The following is a 17,052-nucleotide window of genomic DNA, read 5'->3' on the forward strand; positions in this document are numbered from 1 at the left end:
CTTCTCTTTTACTACTTTTTAATATTTAATGAAAGAATGTTGTAATAAAGACTTTTTTTTTTGTTCGTATATTTTAATTAAGGTAATATATACATATATATATATATATTTTAAATAACTGATTAATATATCAAATGAAGAGTCTTGCTATATTAAAAATGGCTAATTTAATTTATAATAAAAAAAAGTTAAAAATATTTTTCATAGGATTAAATTTATCAATTTTTTTCTAGTGAACTATCACTCACAAAAATCTATTATACACTAATTGCGTTTGATTTGCTTTATTTATAATAATATATATTTTTAACTTGATTGGTATCTTACATTGAAAATGTTTCTTTACGTTAATATAGATTAATTTAATTTTTCCAATGATAGTAATGACTATTCATCATTAATAAATTTAGACTTTATAAATATATTTTTTTCTATAATTGGGCTAATGTAGTGTTGGGCTGCCATAGCCAAGGGTTTGTCGGGTGTATTCATGGTGGACTATGCGTTTAGTCCACTAACGCTATTACGATGATAAGAAAAATATCTTCTGAAAAAACGGTGGAAACGATCGATAAACTATTTTTTTAATTTTTTTTTTTTTAAGATTTTCAAGTTTGTTAATGGTAAATTTTATGTTATTCTTTAGTGAACATTTTTTTACTTATATCTCTTAGTCTCTATTTTGTTAACGGTGGAGTATTATTTAATGTTAGAATTAATCGAATATATTTGTATTGCACCCACTTTTAAACAAAATAAAAAAAGGAAAGATAATAGATAATTTTTGTAGAGATGTTTTTTTGAAAGGACACTAATCATAATAATGGGCTTGATCTAACACTTCAAAATGTGAATCAAACCCTATTATGATAAATTTCTCCAAATTAAATCATATGGATTAATTTATAGGGGTAAGAATAAACTACAATTGTCCACTTCAGACGAATGTAAAGCTATAATTGAGTAATAATAAACTACAAGGTCTAAACAAATTATTCATATAAGTTTAGGGGCTAACCATCTATTTCCTTCTCGTCGGCATAACTCAAAGCATCAATTCCAGAGAGAGGAGAGAGAAAGACGACGACTTCCTCCTCCAATGGCGAATTTGAATGACGGCGGCGATGCAAGGAAACCCAACATTAGCCACGTCATCTTCGACATGGACGGTCTCTTACTAGGTAAATCTCTCCTCGACCATTCTACCCTTCTTCCTCTCTTAGACATTGATAGTCTTTTTGTGCGAAATGATGAACTGATCTAATGAAAGATGGATGGATCTGTTTTCAAAACAGATACAGAGAAGTTCTATACTGAAGTTCAGGAGATCATACTTGCAAGATTCAATAAGAAGTTTGATTGGTCTTTAAAGGCAAAGATGATGGGAATGAAAGCAATAGAAGCTGCACATGTCTTTGTTAATGAAACTGGAATTAGTGATTCTCTTTCAGCTGAGGATTTTCTCATTGAAAGAGAGGATATGTTAAGGACAATGTTTCCCACTAGTGAGTTAATGCCAGGTAATACCAGGTTTAGGGTTTGTCTTGTTTTTTTGTGTTTGATTAAAGACCGGTCTGTGTTTGATTAGGTGCGAGTCGATTGATCAAACACCTACATTCGAAAGGAATACCAATCTGTGTTGCAACTGGGTAAATAATTACTAATTATATATGTTCATTTGATCTATTTTTTCTGTAATGATTAAGCCAACCATGGGGTGAAAATGTGTTTCAGATCTCATAAACGACACTTTGAGTTGAAGACACAAATGCATGGTGAACTTTTCTCATTGATGCATCATATTGTTCTTGGTGATGATCCTGAGGTTAAGAAAGGGAAGCCATCGCCAGACATATTCCTGGCCGCAGCCAGAAGATTTGAGGTATTATTATTATTTGAGTCGAATTTTGTAGTGCCAATAACTAATTCATAATGCATTCGAATGAAACAGGGCGGTCCAATAGATTCATCTAAGGCCCTTGTTTTCGAAGATGCACCTTCAGGGGTTTCAGCAGCTAAGAACGCTGGGATGTAAGTGGTCATCAAACTTAAACCATTTGGCTAAATTTGTTTTCAAGTTTATAATTTTGTTTTTTCATGTTGGTGGTGGATTCAGGTCTGTGGTAATGGTTCCAGATCCAAGGCTGGATACCTCCTTTCAGACTGAAGCTGACCAGATATTAGGCTCCTTGTTGGATTTCAACCCGACAGAATGGGGACTTCCCCCATTTGCAGAAGCGAGTTAAAATCTGGTATTCTACCCTTATTTATTACTACTGCCTTAACATTATTTAGCCAAATGGAGATTTATGTATTCATGTGGCTACATGACAAACAATAGTAATTCTATTTTTTTTTCAAAAAACATCCTACTGCATAAAAGAGAGATTATGTTGATCAGTTTGAGTTAATAAAACATGTCTAATCATTGGATGACTATTTTAGACTTGTACTTATGTTGTGTGTATACATTATACAACATAGAGAAAACTTGACATTTTGAAACAGTTTGTATTTTCGGGTTACATTCTATTCATATTAGATTTTCCTTTGTAATGTGGGGTTCTATAGACATTCAATTCAATGATCATAACATTACCATACTGACCTGCTCTTGCATAATGGTATGAACATCTCTGGCCTTGCTTATTGGTCCATAATATTGATTGTTAGGACCAACACGCTAAAAAGCAACAATCAACTCAGAATGAACACCAGTTTCGACAAAGTTGTTTAACTCCTCTTCCTAAATGTAGTCCTGTATAGATCCGATCTGCAAGCAAAAGTATCAATAATGTCAAAGAAGAAACAACAGTCATTTTCCAATTTATGCGCCTGAAAATCAAAATGGAAGATCCAACCAGTTTCATTTGGAAATTTGAAACTTGATTGCCTAACAAAGATGGGTGCCCAGCTGCAATCACGGCTTTCGTCGTCAATGGTATAACCTATAAAAAAAGGAATGTTTTTAGTGGAAATCGAAATACTCGAACTATAAACTTGTACCAGATCCTGTTGGCATACAAAATTCTCGATCTCTATTATCTTGTCATATTATTTCTTAAATGTCTTAAAAGAGACTATTTTCTTTGGTAATATACTATTAACTTATTTGTACAATTTAAATGAAAACAAGTTTTTGTCAAAATCAATTAAATTCTTTAAGTTGAAATGGAAGACTATATTTTCATGTTAATTTATTTTATATAATAAAATTTTAAAAAATTAATATATTTTTAATTTTTAAATGAATTAAGCTCCACAAAAATATCAAATTTGGGCTATTTGTTGGGTCAGTTAAAATTTCAGATATTTTATTTCAAATATAGCAATTTAAGATTTTTTATTATCAAAATTACACAAAAATGATTATATAATAATAAATATAGTTAATAATAAGTTAATTGAGTTATAAACGGTTAAAAGAGAAAATTTCTCTTATATAACTTTAATATGTAAGTAACTCAAAATGTGAGAGGCTTTGAGATAATTGTAAATGATGTAAAAAAAATATATATTTTATCATAATAAAATTATCAATAAATTTGAGATTTATAATTAAAAATTCTGAGACTTAATTCATTTAAAAATTAAAAATATATTAATTTCTTAAATTTGATTATATCCGAAATGTGAATGTATAAATAAAGAGAAAGAAAATAAAGTGTCTTCTAGGGTTATCTATTGGCGGGAAATTCCAAGCAAGCGAGCGAAGCAGTACCTTTTCATATAAACCGCTCTTCGACGACGGAGAATCTAGAGAGATGTACGGGAATCAATTCGACGGCAACGCTGCCTTCTCCGGCGGCGGCTTCATGCCATCACAGTCCACTCAGACTGCCGACCATTCCTTTTCTCCGGCCAAAGTATGTAGATATTCCCTCACTCATTTACTTATATTTTCAAATGAATCGAAACTTGTATACTTAATAATTATATGTTTAGGCGGCGGATAGTTATTCACTCATTCCTGGTTGTATTCCTATTTCAGAATCGGGATACGCAATCACTGCTTCCTCTGACGATAAAGCAGATTAACGACGCTTTTCTCTCTAGTGATGACAAGTCTAACTTCCTTATTGATGGAGTTGTCGTCAGTAATGTAGGTTTTTATGCTTTCTCTTGTTCGATCTCATTAAATTCGTTCTAACTTCAAGCTGCTGATCTAGGTCAAATTGGTTGGATTGGTGTTTAACAAAGCTGAAAGGATTACTGATGTTTCCTTTGTCATTGATGACGGAACTGGCCGCATTGACTGCAATAGATGGTTCTCTTTCTTCTCCTCTCTCCGTAATGGCAGTACTTATGTCTTAATGATCTGCTATTTTTGCTCTTTAGGGTAAATGAACCTGTAGACACTAAAGAAATGGAGAACATACTGTAAGTTCACTTCTTCTTCTTGAAGATCATTTTGATAGTTGTTAGAGGCTTACCATACTAAATGAAGTGTGTATATACGCGTATCTGTAATCAAGGATTCAGAATCAAATATCATTTCCAATATAGTTGAGTTCTTATATTCTTGCTCTATAAATATTTGTTTGTTGTGAAGATAATGTACATTTTTTTGAATATCTGAGTTGTTATCTTATTAGCTATATACAGTGGCATGCTTGAGTTGTTTAGAATATTTGCATCATACAACGAAGAATGATCAATTATTTCTCTGTAAAAGTATCAATCTGATGGACTAGTTCTGAAATTGCCAGAATAAGCAGTTGTTTGCTAATTAACTGATATCTGTGAATTAATCTTGTTGCAATACTTTTTTATTTGCTACCTTTGACTCAGGGATGGCATGTATGTTTCTATTCATGGACACCTGAAAGGATTTCAGGGAAAAAGGCAATTAGTTGTCTTCTCCATCAGGTACACATATCGAAAACTTATTTATTTGATTATTATGTATGGTTCAATTGACAATACTGTGAGTGGTATTAAGCAAAGTTATTGCAATATCGGTGAGGGTAGCTTATTTCTTAAGTATAAAACAAAGTAGGAGTTTTCTGGTTTTATTTTGTTAACTATAAACTCTGAGTGAGGGTAGATGTATAGTTTAATTTATTGTTGTATGTATATAATAACCTATGATTTTAAGAGGAAGAAATAGCAGCCAAGAAGCAGGGCCAACTGATATATCTGTCCAAATAATCTAGGCTTGTGTACATTTTGTCTTTATGCCGATTGAGAGAATGAATTTCTTGACATGCACCATTGAAAAAGAAGAAGAGTGAGAGTAAGATGGTGGTCGTAGTTTACAAAATGGTATGTGTTTGCGAGTGATTGGTGAGAGCTGTTGGTAAGCGAGGAAAACGAGAAAGTGAAGAAAGTGAGGAAAAAACATGAGGTTTAGGTGCTTCTGAAAGAAATATGGTATATGTGTAGCCTAAAGATGATTGATTGTTTATATATGGGGACATGTTTCTTAATATATCTTCCACAAATATGATGAAGGGTTACTGAGAAGAATGGTGTTCTGTTGCCGATAGTAGTGTTCTTCCTCGTGATTATTAATAAATACTTAGATATTAGTATTGTTTTGTATTGATCGCTGATGTTGACTAGCAGAGTCATTTTAACCATCAGATTCAAAATTCACAAACTTTACTACGTAGTCTTGTCAAGAACTATCCTGATTTAATCTTTTTAGTTCGGAAGTTCTAAGTTGGTTTCCGTAGGGCTTGTTTGATAAATGGGTTATTGGGATAAAATTCAGTTTTTATCCTAAAACTCAACCATCACATCATCAATATAATCAATCTATTTATCTCTTAAAATACCAAAATTATCCCTTACTTTTTTTTAATATAAATTAATTATTAAATAAAAATCTAGAGAGATTTAAAGATAATTTGGTCATAAATAAATAAAAACCAGTTTTTTCATACTTTTAATCAAATAAGGATCTTTTGGAAAAAAACCCAAAAAACCACTTCCTCACAGTTTTTTGAAGGTTTTGTATGTTATTATCATTATTATCTAAATTATGAGTGCTATGCTCTACTTTTCTCAGGCCAATTGTAGACTTCAATGCAATTGCATACCATTTCATTGAGTGTATCTATGTACATTCTTACAACATCAAAGTACAGGTATCTACTGACTTTATAATTTTATAAACACTTTGAGATTCTAGTACACTTATGAAGAGGACTATTTATGTGTATAATTAAATTTGTTATTTGTTTAAAGAAGCAGCAACAGGGTGGTGGTGCCTCTTCCTCTTTCAATATGCAGAATCCAGCGATCAGTACCCCCTCAATGGGGGGATACCAAGCTGCACCATCAAATCAGGTAAGCCTGTCTATATTTTTGAATCTTCCTTGAAACAAACACTAAATAACGTAATATGTATTGTTCATGACTTGCTCACCAATGCTGTTTTATTAGTATGGTGGAGGTGGAGGTGGTGGTTACAGTAATGGACTGAAGGGCATTGATAAGATGGTGATTGATTACCTACAACAACCTTCATGCCTGTGAGTTTTTTCATCACACTCTTTCGGTTTTCTGTTTTATCTGTTGTCTATGAATATCTGAATATTAAATTTTGGACTGTTTGTTTGTTTGTTAATGCAATTGAAGTGGTAGAGAAAAGGGTGTCCATGTGAATGAAATTGGGCAACAGTTGAATATGACAGTAGATAATATCAGGTCATTATTCTATCTCACGAGAGTTTTGGTGTTTTTATGGTTGTGGTAGTTGGCTATAAAACATAAAACTAACTAAGTTGGTTGGGTTGTTGTATATAAAATTTGTGGGGGACAGGCAGTCGATAAAGTGCCTTGAAGAAGAGGGTTTGGTTTACTCTACCATTGATGACTTCCATTTCAAATCCACTGGCAATGGCTAAGACAGACAGACAGTATGGTAACTTTGTTTTGCAAAATGCTATTATTATTATTATCATTATCATTTTCTTAAACCCAAGTCTACATTTTTTGTGTGTAGGATTTAGATTATATATACCAGTTTCTTCTTTTTCCAGTTAAGAACTAATTGTGTGAAACAATGTTCGAACAGTTACTTCTTCTTTATCTTTTTGAAAAGTTAAAATTGGTATTAATGAAGTTTAGGGTTTCAAGTAAAAAGAATCTTGTCTGGATCTCAGGTTATTTCTACTAAGAACTTGCTAAGTTAAAGTGCGATTGTGCTAACTTTCTTTTAAAAAAAAATGTGTTCAACCACAAAAAAGACAAAAACACTCTTGAGCATTTTGAATATAAACCGTTGAATATAAACCGAATTATGAATATTTCACTTGAGCATTTAATAAAGAAAAAAGTTTTATCCTTAGTTTAAAAAACAAGTAAGAGAATGTTAAATACGGAAATATTTCCGTATATTACTTAATATTATTATAATTGAACTTAATTACATGTCATTTATTTTAAAATTAATATATATTATATATTTATTTTTATTCACTATTTCTAAATAATAAAATTTAATTTACATAGCATTAACCAAATAAATTATATATTTTGATTTACTTTCTTTTAATTAATATATTTTCAATATTTATTTTTATTAACATTTTTAAATAATAAAATTAATAAAAATAAATATTAATAATATATTAATTAAAAAAATTAATTATTGTTAATGTCTCTCAAAATGTTTAGATTGTGTAGTTAATGTCTTTAAAAATATATAAAAAAAAAATATTTAAAAATTATGAATAAAAATAAAAATATAATAATTTTAAGAAAATGACATATCAATCCCATGTGTCTACAATGGTATAAAGGTAGTTCAACTACAATGATATAAAGGTATACGTTAATCTTCTGTTATAGTTCGATAATAAAATTAGTATTCTTCCTGTTAATAATAATAATAATAATAATAATATTATTATTATTATTATTATTATTATATATTTTAACCAGTTTTACGTATTATCAATTATGTTTGAATTAATATTATAATATTAATTAATTAAGAATAATGAAAAATAAAAAATGACAATCATCTCGTTTAAAATTGAAAATTATATTTTTTTCCATTCTAATTAACACAATTAAATATATTTATTTATTATAAGAATTTTAAGTTTATTTTTTTATATGAAATTACAAAATATATTATATAAAAACAATATTTTATTATAAGAGAACTTTTCGAAACAATATTTGGAAGAGGATGATAGTAAAAATTTTTATCTAAAAAGAAAACATTCTCTATCATGAATTTAATAAAAACATAAAAACATCACAATTAAAACAAATGTAAATATTAAAAAAACATCACTAGAACTGGCGTGACATGACATCCCACCCTACTTAAACTCCAAAAGCTTCAAAATGGAGGCGTGACTTTTACACTAATTTAGTTACATTTTGAAACACTTAAAAAAGTAAAAAAATCATCATAACTTGTAAACTTAAAACTTCATAAAAGAAACACATACTAAAATTTACACAAGTCCCTTTTTCATGATCACATTGCCATGGCCAATTTTACCTGCAATTTTCAGTTTTTTCCTAAATCACTTCAACTTGTTTATCAACAAAAGAAAAATCATCGAATTCAGGTTCCAACCTAGTTCCTGCATTTGATGTTGTGCCCAATCTTCATCCTCAATTTGCCTCCCGGGAAACTAATCAGTGGCCGCGTTACCAAGATCCTAATCAACAATAGTAACCAGTTGTCGGGATATAAACTCGTCGATACCCGCCACCACTAATCATTTTCTAAAGAACAAAATTGATATCTAATTGACTAACAAACAAAAACACAAAGCATATCTCACTCTTATCACATAATGAAATTGAGCTTTCTTGTTGCCGGAATGGTTTAGGGTTTCAAGAATTTACACTCACTTAAGCAACTATGGATCCAGAAACAACAAAGTAAGCCCTGCCCTATTCAAAAACCAGCTAATCCAATTAATGTCACAACCTGATTAACCATATACAACAAAGATATAAACATCATCATAACATAAACATACCCATTTCAGAATAAGAAAGTGATCATAGATTTACTGCAAAAACTAAAATTCGATCAATTTGTATCATAGATCATAATGTTGTTGTTACATCACATAAAACATGATATAGAAGAAGAGAAAAGACACCTGTAATTCAATCTAACGATTCGTCTCAGCTGGGAGAGGTCGATTGAATCCACCTCGTCGATTCATATACTGCCGTGGCTGCCTCTTAGTCGTCACTCTAACTCCACTAACATCAGCTCCAGGTACATGTTTTCCTTTTGTCGAATCAAACCCTACCGGAATCCCAAACTTCTTCATCATCTCCATCTCATCCTCATCCACACCTCCCTTCTCTCCTTCATCCTTCTCCTCTTTCTTCTTCTGCTGTTCATTCACAATCCCGTCCACAAAATCGGATACAACGGAAGCAGTTCTCTGTCTATCCTTATCATTATTATCATCCCCTCGCTTATGACGCTTCCGCGATTGGTCAGGAGAAGGAGATCTGTAGTGACGGCGGCTAGGACGATCTGTAGATCGAGATCTTGACCTGTGCCTTTCTTGAGAACGACCGTGGCGAGATCTACCTCGGTCAGGCGAACGTGACCTTTTGCGATCGCGATCGCGATCACGATCGCGATCTTTCCTGTCTCGATCGTCTTTATCTCGCCTTCTGTCGCGTTCTCGGTCCCTGTCTCGATCTCGGTAGTCTCGATCCTTCTCCCGGTCGCGACCTCGGTCGCGTTCGCTCATCTTCTTAGACCGATGAAACTACTTCCTTCAGCAGCTGACCTTACCTGACCTGAATACTCTTTTTGGATTAGGTTTCATTCGGGCTCAAGCCCAACTCACTAGTTGGACTCTCGTGCCTTGGGCTTTGGCCTTACTCTTCTTATTTATTATAAGATTAATCAATTTGAAAGGGTAAATTATCCAATTCAATTTATATTTAAAAAACAAACAATTCACTTTTAATTATCACTAAAAAAAATCACAAATAGTGTAATTTAAGGGGAAAATTTGACTAAAGACCTTAAAGATCGTCTTATTTGCATCTGTGTCAGCGTTAATGCGCTAGTGACACATTTTATTTTTTTTGGACGAAAATGTTCTCGTCGTTGCGAGACGCAACCGGATACCATGTGAAAAGTCCACAAATGCCCTGTGAAAAGTCTACAATCACAAGACGCAATCCCGGTTGCGATTCGCGAGGCAATTTTTTCTTTTTTCTTTTTTTTGTCTTGCAAATGCCGGTTGCGTCTCGCTAACACCGGTTGCGTCTCGTAACCGGGGTTGCGTCTCGCAACCAGGATTGCGTTTCGCGATTGTGGACTTTTCACAATACACCCAGTTGCGTTTCACAACGGAAACATTTTCGTAAAAAAATAAAAGATATCAACAGCACATTTAATTTTATGCACAAATCAAAAAGTCAAAATAAGACATTTTTTAAGTCATCTGTCAAATTTCCGAATGAAAGAGGGTCATGACAAAGCCGGCTATCAAAATTATTCGCCATTAAGAATTAAAAAGTTTGTGTCCCACAAATTTAAAATAATGATACTAATAATAATTTTAATAAAGAAAAATATATTAATTAATTTATAATATATATAAATTTGAAAATTTGGGGCCCATAAAATGTAGTGGCTTTATCAATTGCCATCTAGCCGGGCCTAATCACTAAATTATTGGGAAAAAAAATGGACATTAAATTGATGAATATAATATTTGATGATAAAATAATTCCAATTAATTAATTTGGGTTCATTTATTTTTCCTATGCTAAAAAAGAAGGTAACCTATATATAATTTTGAATAGGCCTGTTTGGTTCATTTTCCCACGGAATCTCCCCGTTTACATAAATGCTAATAAATTTGGTGGGTAGTGGGTATAATTAATATTAATATTATTATTATTGATTTAAATCCAAACAAAGGATGGAGTAGTTCATAATCATAATAACAGCTCCTCCCAATTATTATTTAGACATTCTCTGTTGGATTAGATTATTATGTCAGCTCATCTTATGTTTTCATTTTATTTTTTAAAATTTTGGACAAATTAAATAATTTATAAAATACTAATAAGATCTCCGTGCGATGTATGTAGACAAAAATATATTATTATAATGTCTCGCGTTTATCAAATTTGGTTTTGATTTTAAAATATAAAGTGTTATTATCATAGTTGGTTAAAGAGTTGTATTTGTTTTGTTAGGTTGGAAGTTCGAAACATACTGATAATAATTTTTAATTTTATTTTTAACCGTTTTAAGTTTATGGTCAGGTCAAATCAGAATTCGACTCAAATATCTATTTACTCTTATATATATATATATCCAAATTAATCACATCTCTCGATCCGGCAATCCGAACACTTTCAAAATTAAGTATTATTATATAGATATAGATTAGAGACTATTTAACATAAATTACTCAATTAGTTTTGATTAATAAATAATGGCCCACTGATTTAACATCTTAACCTAGCATTGAGTAATAATACAAAACTGCATTATTGGTTATTTTCAAAACCACAAAAAATAAGTAATATTGGCTTGGATTGTAGGATTTGGATTATATATGACAAATGGACAAAGTCATTAGTATCTTTCCATTTCTATCATTATTTTAACATTCTGTACTTCTAACTCCATTTTTATTATCAGATTTCCTCAATTATTTTGAAATATCAGTCATTCTTGACTTTTTGTTTGGTAAAATTTGATAGTAACAATAAAACCACTCATTTATTTAATGCAATTTGGGATGATGTTACCTTTACTTAGGATTAAAACTAAAAAAGTATTATTTTATTTTTACTTTTTTTTTAAGAAAATGAATTAAATAATATCATAGTTATTTACTTGGACAGTGTTAGGTTGACCATCATAATATACATCATCTTGTTTATTTTTTCAATAATTACATTATTTAATTCATTAATAAAAATATTATCTACTTAAAAATATATATTAATATTTTTTTATTAAAAACAAAATATATCTTCAAAATCATTACTAATCAATATTACTTATCTAAATTAAAATTTAATTAAATAAGGATAACTCAATACTATCTTATTTAATAAATAAATAAATTTATGCATGATTATAGGCTTTACTGTGATTAGATAAGGTTCACACCTAAATATTCATCTAGATCAATAGGTTACTTATAGCTTATTTAATGTGGGTTGTTTGGAATATTACTTATTTTAAAAAATATTAATATTTAATATTTTTAAATATTATAAATAATAAAGTAATGTTATATTTTACTTTTTTTTTATTGATTTATTAAATTTAAGAACTTATTTGACATGTAGTTATTTTATTTAATTAAAAATATTTTGATTTTCATCATAATAATTTAATAAATCATCTATCAAAATTTCCCAATTATTTTTTTTTTTTATAAATTTTAAATACTTATTTTATACTAATTGAATTCAAATCATCAAATATTTGTATCCACCCTTTATTGTGTTAATTAATTTCAAACAGAGTTAGAAAAGGGTCCCTTAATAAAATATTGGTCCCTAATATATTTTATTTTATTTCTTTAATTAGAACTTTATTATAATATATAGAAAACAAAATGAAGTTCTAAATTTAATTTTAAAATAGCCAGATGGTCTGTAGCCCTGTATCAGTTCCACCCATATAAATAAACAATTGCATATTTTCAATTGTCTCTTTGATCACACTCTCATATAGACTCAAAAGAAAGAGATTTTTTTTGAAAATCGAGGAATAATGAAGTATATTCGAACCAGGAGTCTCAAAAGGCTCTTCTCAATCAAGCGGCGAAGTTTTGATGAAGAAGATTGTAAAGAAATTTCAAACAACTTCTCTGAAACAAGCCAGTTTAAGAAACCCACATGGAAATGCTTCTCCTTTGAAGAAATTTCAGACGCCACTGATTCATTCAGTTCAGATTAATTTCATCTTGTTTTTGTAACCCTTTTTGGGGATTTTTGTTGAATCTTGTTTGTTTTTTGGGTTTTTTTTGTAGAGAATTTGGTGGGGAAAGGAGGATATGCAGATGTGTATAGAGGGTTTTTAAAAGATGGACAAGCAATTGCAGTAAAAAGGGTAACAAAAGCAACTACAGATGAAAGGAAAGAAAAGGAGTTTTTGTCTGAAATTGGAACTTTGGGTCATGTTTGTCATCCAAATGTAACTTCTCTTCTTGGTTGTTGTATTGATAATGGACTTTATCTCATCTTCCAGTTTTCTTCTAAAGGATCTGTTGCTTCTCTTCTTCATGGTAAATTGATCAGAAGCTTTTGAGTTTTGAAAACCTTGTCTGTTTTTGGTATATCTGCAATTTGTTGATGGAAATTGCTGGAATACAGATGATGATGATAATGATGGGAGTTTACAAATTATGGAATGGAATACAAGATATAAGATTGCTGTTGGAACAGCTAAAGGCCTTCATTATCTGCATAAAACATGCCCAAGGAGGATAATTCATCGCGATATCAAATCATCAAACATCTTGTTAACTACAGATTTTGATCCACAGGTATACATTTTTTCCTTCTTCGAGTTTCCTATTTAAGGAATTGGGTATTGATTTAGTATTCTTTATCATGTCCTTCGTAGATATCTGACTTTGGGCTAGCAAAGTGGCTTCCATCACAATGGACTCATCATTCCATTGCTCCAATTGAAGGAACATTTGGGTATGAATATATATTTGTAACCAGTTTTGTTCATTCAAAATCACACAATTGGCTAATGTTTATTATTATTGACTAAAGGCACTTGGCTCCTGAATATTTCATGCACGGAATTGTCGACGAAAAAACAGATGTTTTCGCTTTTGGTGTTCTTTTGTTGGAAATCATATCAGGGAAGAAACCTGTTGATGGGTCTCACCAAAGCTTACACAGTTGGGTAAGAAACTTTTGGTCCATTTATTTTTTCTTGTTGACAAAATTGATTGCAAGTGGTTGAACTAATTGATTAGTTCTTATTAGGCTAAACCAATACTAAACCAAGGCGAGACAGAAAAGTTGGCTGATCCTAGGCTTGGAGGAATGTACGATGTTTTACAACTTAACCGGCTTGCATTCGCAGCATCTCTTTGCATTCGATCATCTTCAACGTGGCGCCCTACCATGAGTGAGGTTTGCTATCTTCCTTCCTAATTGAATCAAACATCATACCTAATTCATTGGTTTACATTATTATTATTATCTTGAAACAAATAGCTAAATTCAAGGATTTATAGATCTTTGACTGAGTTGAATATAGGTGGCTTGAAATGATAATTAAAAACAGATATAATCTTCATTGAGTTTGATGGTGTATCTCACCTAACTCAAATTCACATGCTAACTAGCCAGCTTACAATTACTTAATCAATTAATTGTCTTAATCTTAATTACCTCTTAGGACTTGTTTGATCTGGGTTATTTGAGATCTATTCAAATAACAACTCACTATTCAATCACATCATTCAAACTTGTCTGTAGTATTTCATTAAAACACAAAATGATAAGGATTTGAGACAAAGAGCTGTCTTGTCTCTGCTGTTTGGTTCATTAAGGTTTTGGATGAGGATTGAATTAGAACAGAGTTAATAGTGTACAGATGTGTTTGTCAGCCTGTATTATACACAAGTCCATCCTTCATTATTTAATCCAGGGTGGCTGTGTCAATTCATACTTGTTTCTTTTGTTCTTAATTAATCTTCGTCCCCACTACCCATTTGATGATTTTTTTTTTGAACGGAGGATGATAGCATGATTCCCGTAACAATGACATCGAAATTATATTTGTTTTCAGGTATTAGAGGTTATATTAGAAGAAGAGGATGGTATTGATAAAGATAGATGGAAAATGCCCAAGGAAGAAGATGAAACACAAGATCAAGAAGAGTTTTGGGGGTTTGAAGATCTCGAATGCGAATGTTGTGATAGTTCATTTTCAAATTCTCCGCTCGATTCTATATCGCCCAGAAGCTCAAAATAGTTCATTGTTTCTTGTTATATGTACATAAATGTTTTTCGCATTAAAGCGATTTAGTACTAGTAAAATAAAATGTAATACATATTGGTTGATCATACTTTTTTTGTATGGGTAAATTAATTATGTAACCTTAAATTACTCTTTACGAATTTAAAATGTTTTTAATAAGAATTAAACACAATTTAAAATAAAAATAATAAAATGAAAAAAATGAATTGAATAAGAAAGAGACACAACGATTGAGGGGGCTCGTGCTGGGCAATGAAGTCACGTGACAGGTCACTTGCCAAAGAGCTGTCAGACTGTCAATCAGCTTTCATCATCCATGCAAATTAATTATTTATTATAAATTATTTGAAAATAACTCTTATTAACCCTAGCTCATCAATCAACCTCTATGGTACTGTTTTATTTTGAATTCTTTTGTCGGTTTATTAAAAAACTGTGACATGAGTATTATTATTGACTTTGGCTGGAAATTGAACTTTATAATAATATATTTATGAGGGTACCGACGTGTGTGTACTATTTAAAAAAAATAATAAACTTAACTAAAAGCAGTCCACGAATCCATGAGACATGTCATGTGGGTAGGAAAGAGAAAAGTAAAAATATTTCGAAACGCTTATTTCGAGTCCCGAAAGCACGTGGGTAGGAGGGATAAAATTAAAAATGTTATGAAACGGTCCTTTCTAAAAAAAAACTATTTTTTGTTTCGAGACGAGCGTTTCAAGACGTGGGAACAACATGAACCGGCGAATTTTTGTTAAGTTTATCCTTCCTCATTAATTAATATAAAAAGTGTTGATGGCTTATTTAACAAAAATTTTCAAATATTTACTACACTATTATTTTAATCTAATGTAGTTTAATTAAAAAATAATTTTAAGTTAGTGTATATGATTCGTGATATATTTTAAAAAATAAATTAAAAGGGAAAAAAGAATAAATAAAAATAAAAAGCAGGTGAGATAGTTTATTAATTAATGTGGTCGGCAGTTATTATTTGTACCAAATGTCACCACTTTTTTGAAGTCACATGAGGGTTGGGGGTTAGAAAACTATTTAGATAGTCTATCCTAAAAAAAAACATTTTTCAATTTTTTTTTGTTGTGAATTATATTTTTAATTATACCAAATTAATATATTATAATCTGTATTTGAAATTTTGAATAATGAAAATACTTTAATTTTAATGTATAAATAAATAAATTGAAAATGTTCCAAATAATTCCTTTTTTTAGGGTCCCCTCTATCTCCATGTTCTTTTCCAAGGGAAGGTATGTAGTTGGAGGACAGCGGTGGTGAGACTTGTGACTATACCTAATTCCTCACCATTATTATTATTATTATTATTATTATTATTATTATTATTATTATTATTATAATTATTTATAAGGACACCTCTAAAAGTATTAATTATATGTTTTTTCTTATTTATATTTATATATAATCAGCAAAAATCCAGTTCAACTACTAAACCCTAAAACCCAACAATTTGGTCAACTAATAAACCCAACTATTTCCTTTTTCTTTTTTCTCTTTCACCTATTTTTTCTATTTATATTACAAATAATTAAATAACTTTATATAAGTAATGAGATCTTTGGAAACATTGTTCCGGTTGGTTAACCGGCTGAGATTTTCCATGAATGGTTAATATTTTTTTATTATATATTAATATTTTTAATATAGTTGTATTAAATAACTTCAATTTTTTTTTATCATAAGATTCATAACAATGTTACTTTATTTTGTTAAAATTATTAAAATATTTTTTTATAAAACCAACTATTATTTCAACTTTCACTCTTATTCATAATTATGGAGAGAAATATTAATTAGCTAGATATTTGAAATCTAGGCTGCATAGATAAGAAACTCGTTCGAATTTGTTTTAAAATTGAATTTTTAGATCCTCTTGTCATAGTAGATTGTAAACGAACTCTCTTAATGAGTTGTAAACGAGTTGCGCTCGTAGTTCGTGAATCAAATTAAATACACACGAGACGAGCTCGAGTCGCCCCTGAACCCAATTAAATACATACGAGCCGAACTCGAGCTCTAAAATAAAAACTTAAACCGAACTCGAGCCTGAATATACACTAAATGAGTCAAGCTCT

General features: G+C 30.4%; 4 protein-coding genes across 6 annotated transcripts; 3 read left to right on the forward strand and 1 right to left on the reverse strand.

Moving 5' to 3' along the window:
- The first annotated feature begins 1,042 nt into the window (after nt 1-1,042).
- Nucleotides 1,043-2,437, forward strand: LOC124911943 ((DL)-glycerol-3-phosphatase 2-like). Its single transcript, XM_047452485.1, has 6 exons — nt 1,043-1,181; nt 1,296-1,520; nt 1,589-1,649; nt 1,735-1,882; nt 1,952-2,031; nt 2,117-2,437. Exons 1-6 carry the CDS (start codon nt 1,100-1,102, stop codon nt 2,244-2,246), a joined length of 726 nt encoding a protein of 241 aa, XP_047308441.1. The 5' UTR covers nt 1,043-1,099; the 3' UTR covers nt 2,247-2,437.
- A 1,243-nt stretch (nt 2,438-3,680) lies between these two features.
- Nucleotides 3,681-7,050, forward strand: LOC124912007 (replication protein A 32 kDa subunit A). Of its 2 annotated transcripts, none has more exons than XM_047452559.1 (10): nt 3,681-3,866; nt 3,992-4,102; nt 4,170-4,267; nt 4,339-4,380; nt 4,792-4,869; nt 6,014-6,092; nt 6,193-6,294; nt 6,391-6,479; nt 6,586-6,654; nt 6,770-7,050. In XM_047452559.1, exons 1-10 carry the CDS (start codon nt 3,765-3,767, stop codon nt 6,852-6,854), a joined length of 855 nt encoding a protein of 284 aa, XP_047308515.1. In that variant the 5' UTR covers nt 3,681-3,764; the 3' UTR covers nt 6,855-7,050. The 2 variants fall into 2 exon arrangements, with proteins under 2 accessions (XP_047308515.1, XP_047308516.1); XM_047452560.1 differs by having other exon boundaries at nt 6,196-6,294.
- A 1,562-nt stretch (nt 7,051-8,612) lies between these two features.
- Nucleotides 8,613-9,740, reverse strand: LOC124911926 (U4/U6.U5 small nuclear ribonucleoprotein 27 kDa protein). 2 transcript variants are annotated; one of them, XM_047452461.1, is made up of 2 exons: nt 9,084-9,740; nt 8,613-8,630 (listed from the first exon to the last, which is right to left on the reverse strand). In XM_047452461.1, exon 1 carries the CDS (start codon nt 9,693-9,695, stop codon nt 9,096-9,098), a length of 600 nt encoding a protein of 199 aa, XP_047308417.1. In that variant the 5' UTR covers nt 9,696-9,740; the 3' UTR covers nt 8,613-8,630; nt 9,084-9,095. The 2 variants fall into 2 exon arrangements, with proteins under 2 accessions (XP_047308417.1, XP_047308416.1); XM_047452460.1 differs by lacking the exon at nt 8,613-8,630 and adding an exon at nt 8,652-8,905.
- Nucleotides 9,741-12,660: 2,920 nt separating this feature from the next.
- LOC124911459 (probable receptor-like serine/threonine-protein kinase At5g57670) lies at nt 12,661-15,026 on the forward strand. Its single transcript, XM_047451944.1, has 7 exons — nt 12,661-12,884; nt 12,963-13,217; nt 13,306-13,478; nt 13,559-13,638; nt 13,717-13,852; nt 13,936-14,085; nt 14,747-15,026. The coding sequence occupies exons 1-7, from the start codon at nt 12,704-12,706 to the stop codon at nt 14,930-14,932; spliced, it is 1,161 nt and encodes a 386-aa protein (XP_047307900.1). The 5' UTR covers nt 12,661-12,703; the 3' UTR covers nt 14,933-15,026.
- Nucleotides 15,027-17,052: the final 2,026 nt, after the last annotated feature.

Source organism: Impatiens glandulifera, chromosome 8 (assembly GCF_907164915.1).
Source record: "Impatiens glandulifera chromosome 8, dImpGla2.1, whole genome shotgun sequence".
Taxonomy (NCBI): Eukaryota; Viridiplantae; Streptophyta; class Magnoliopsida; order Ericales; family Balsaminaceae; genus Impatiens; species Impatiens glandulifera.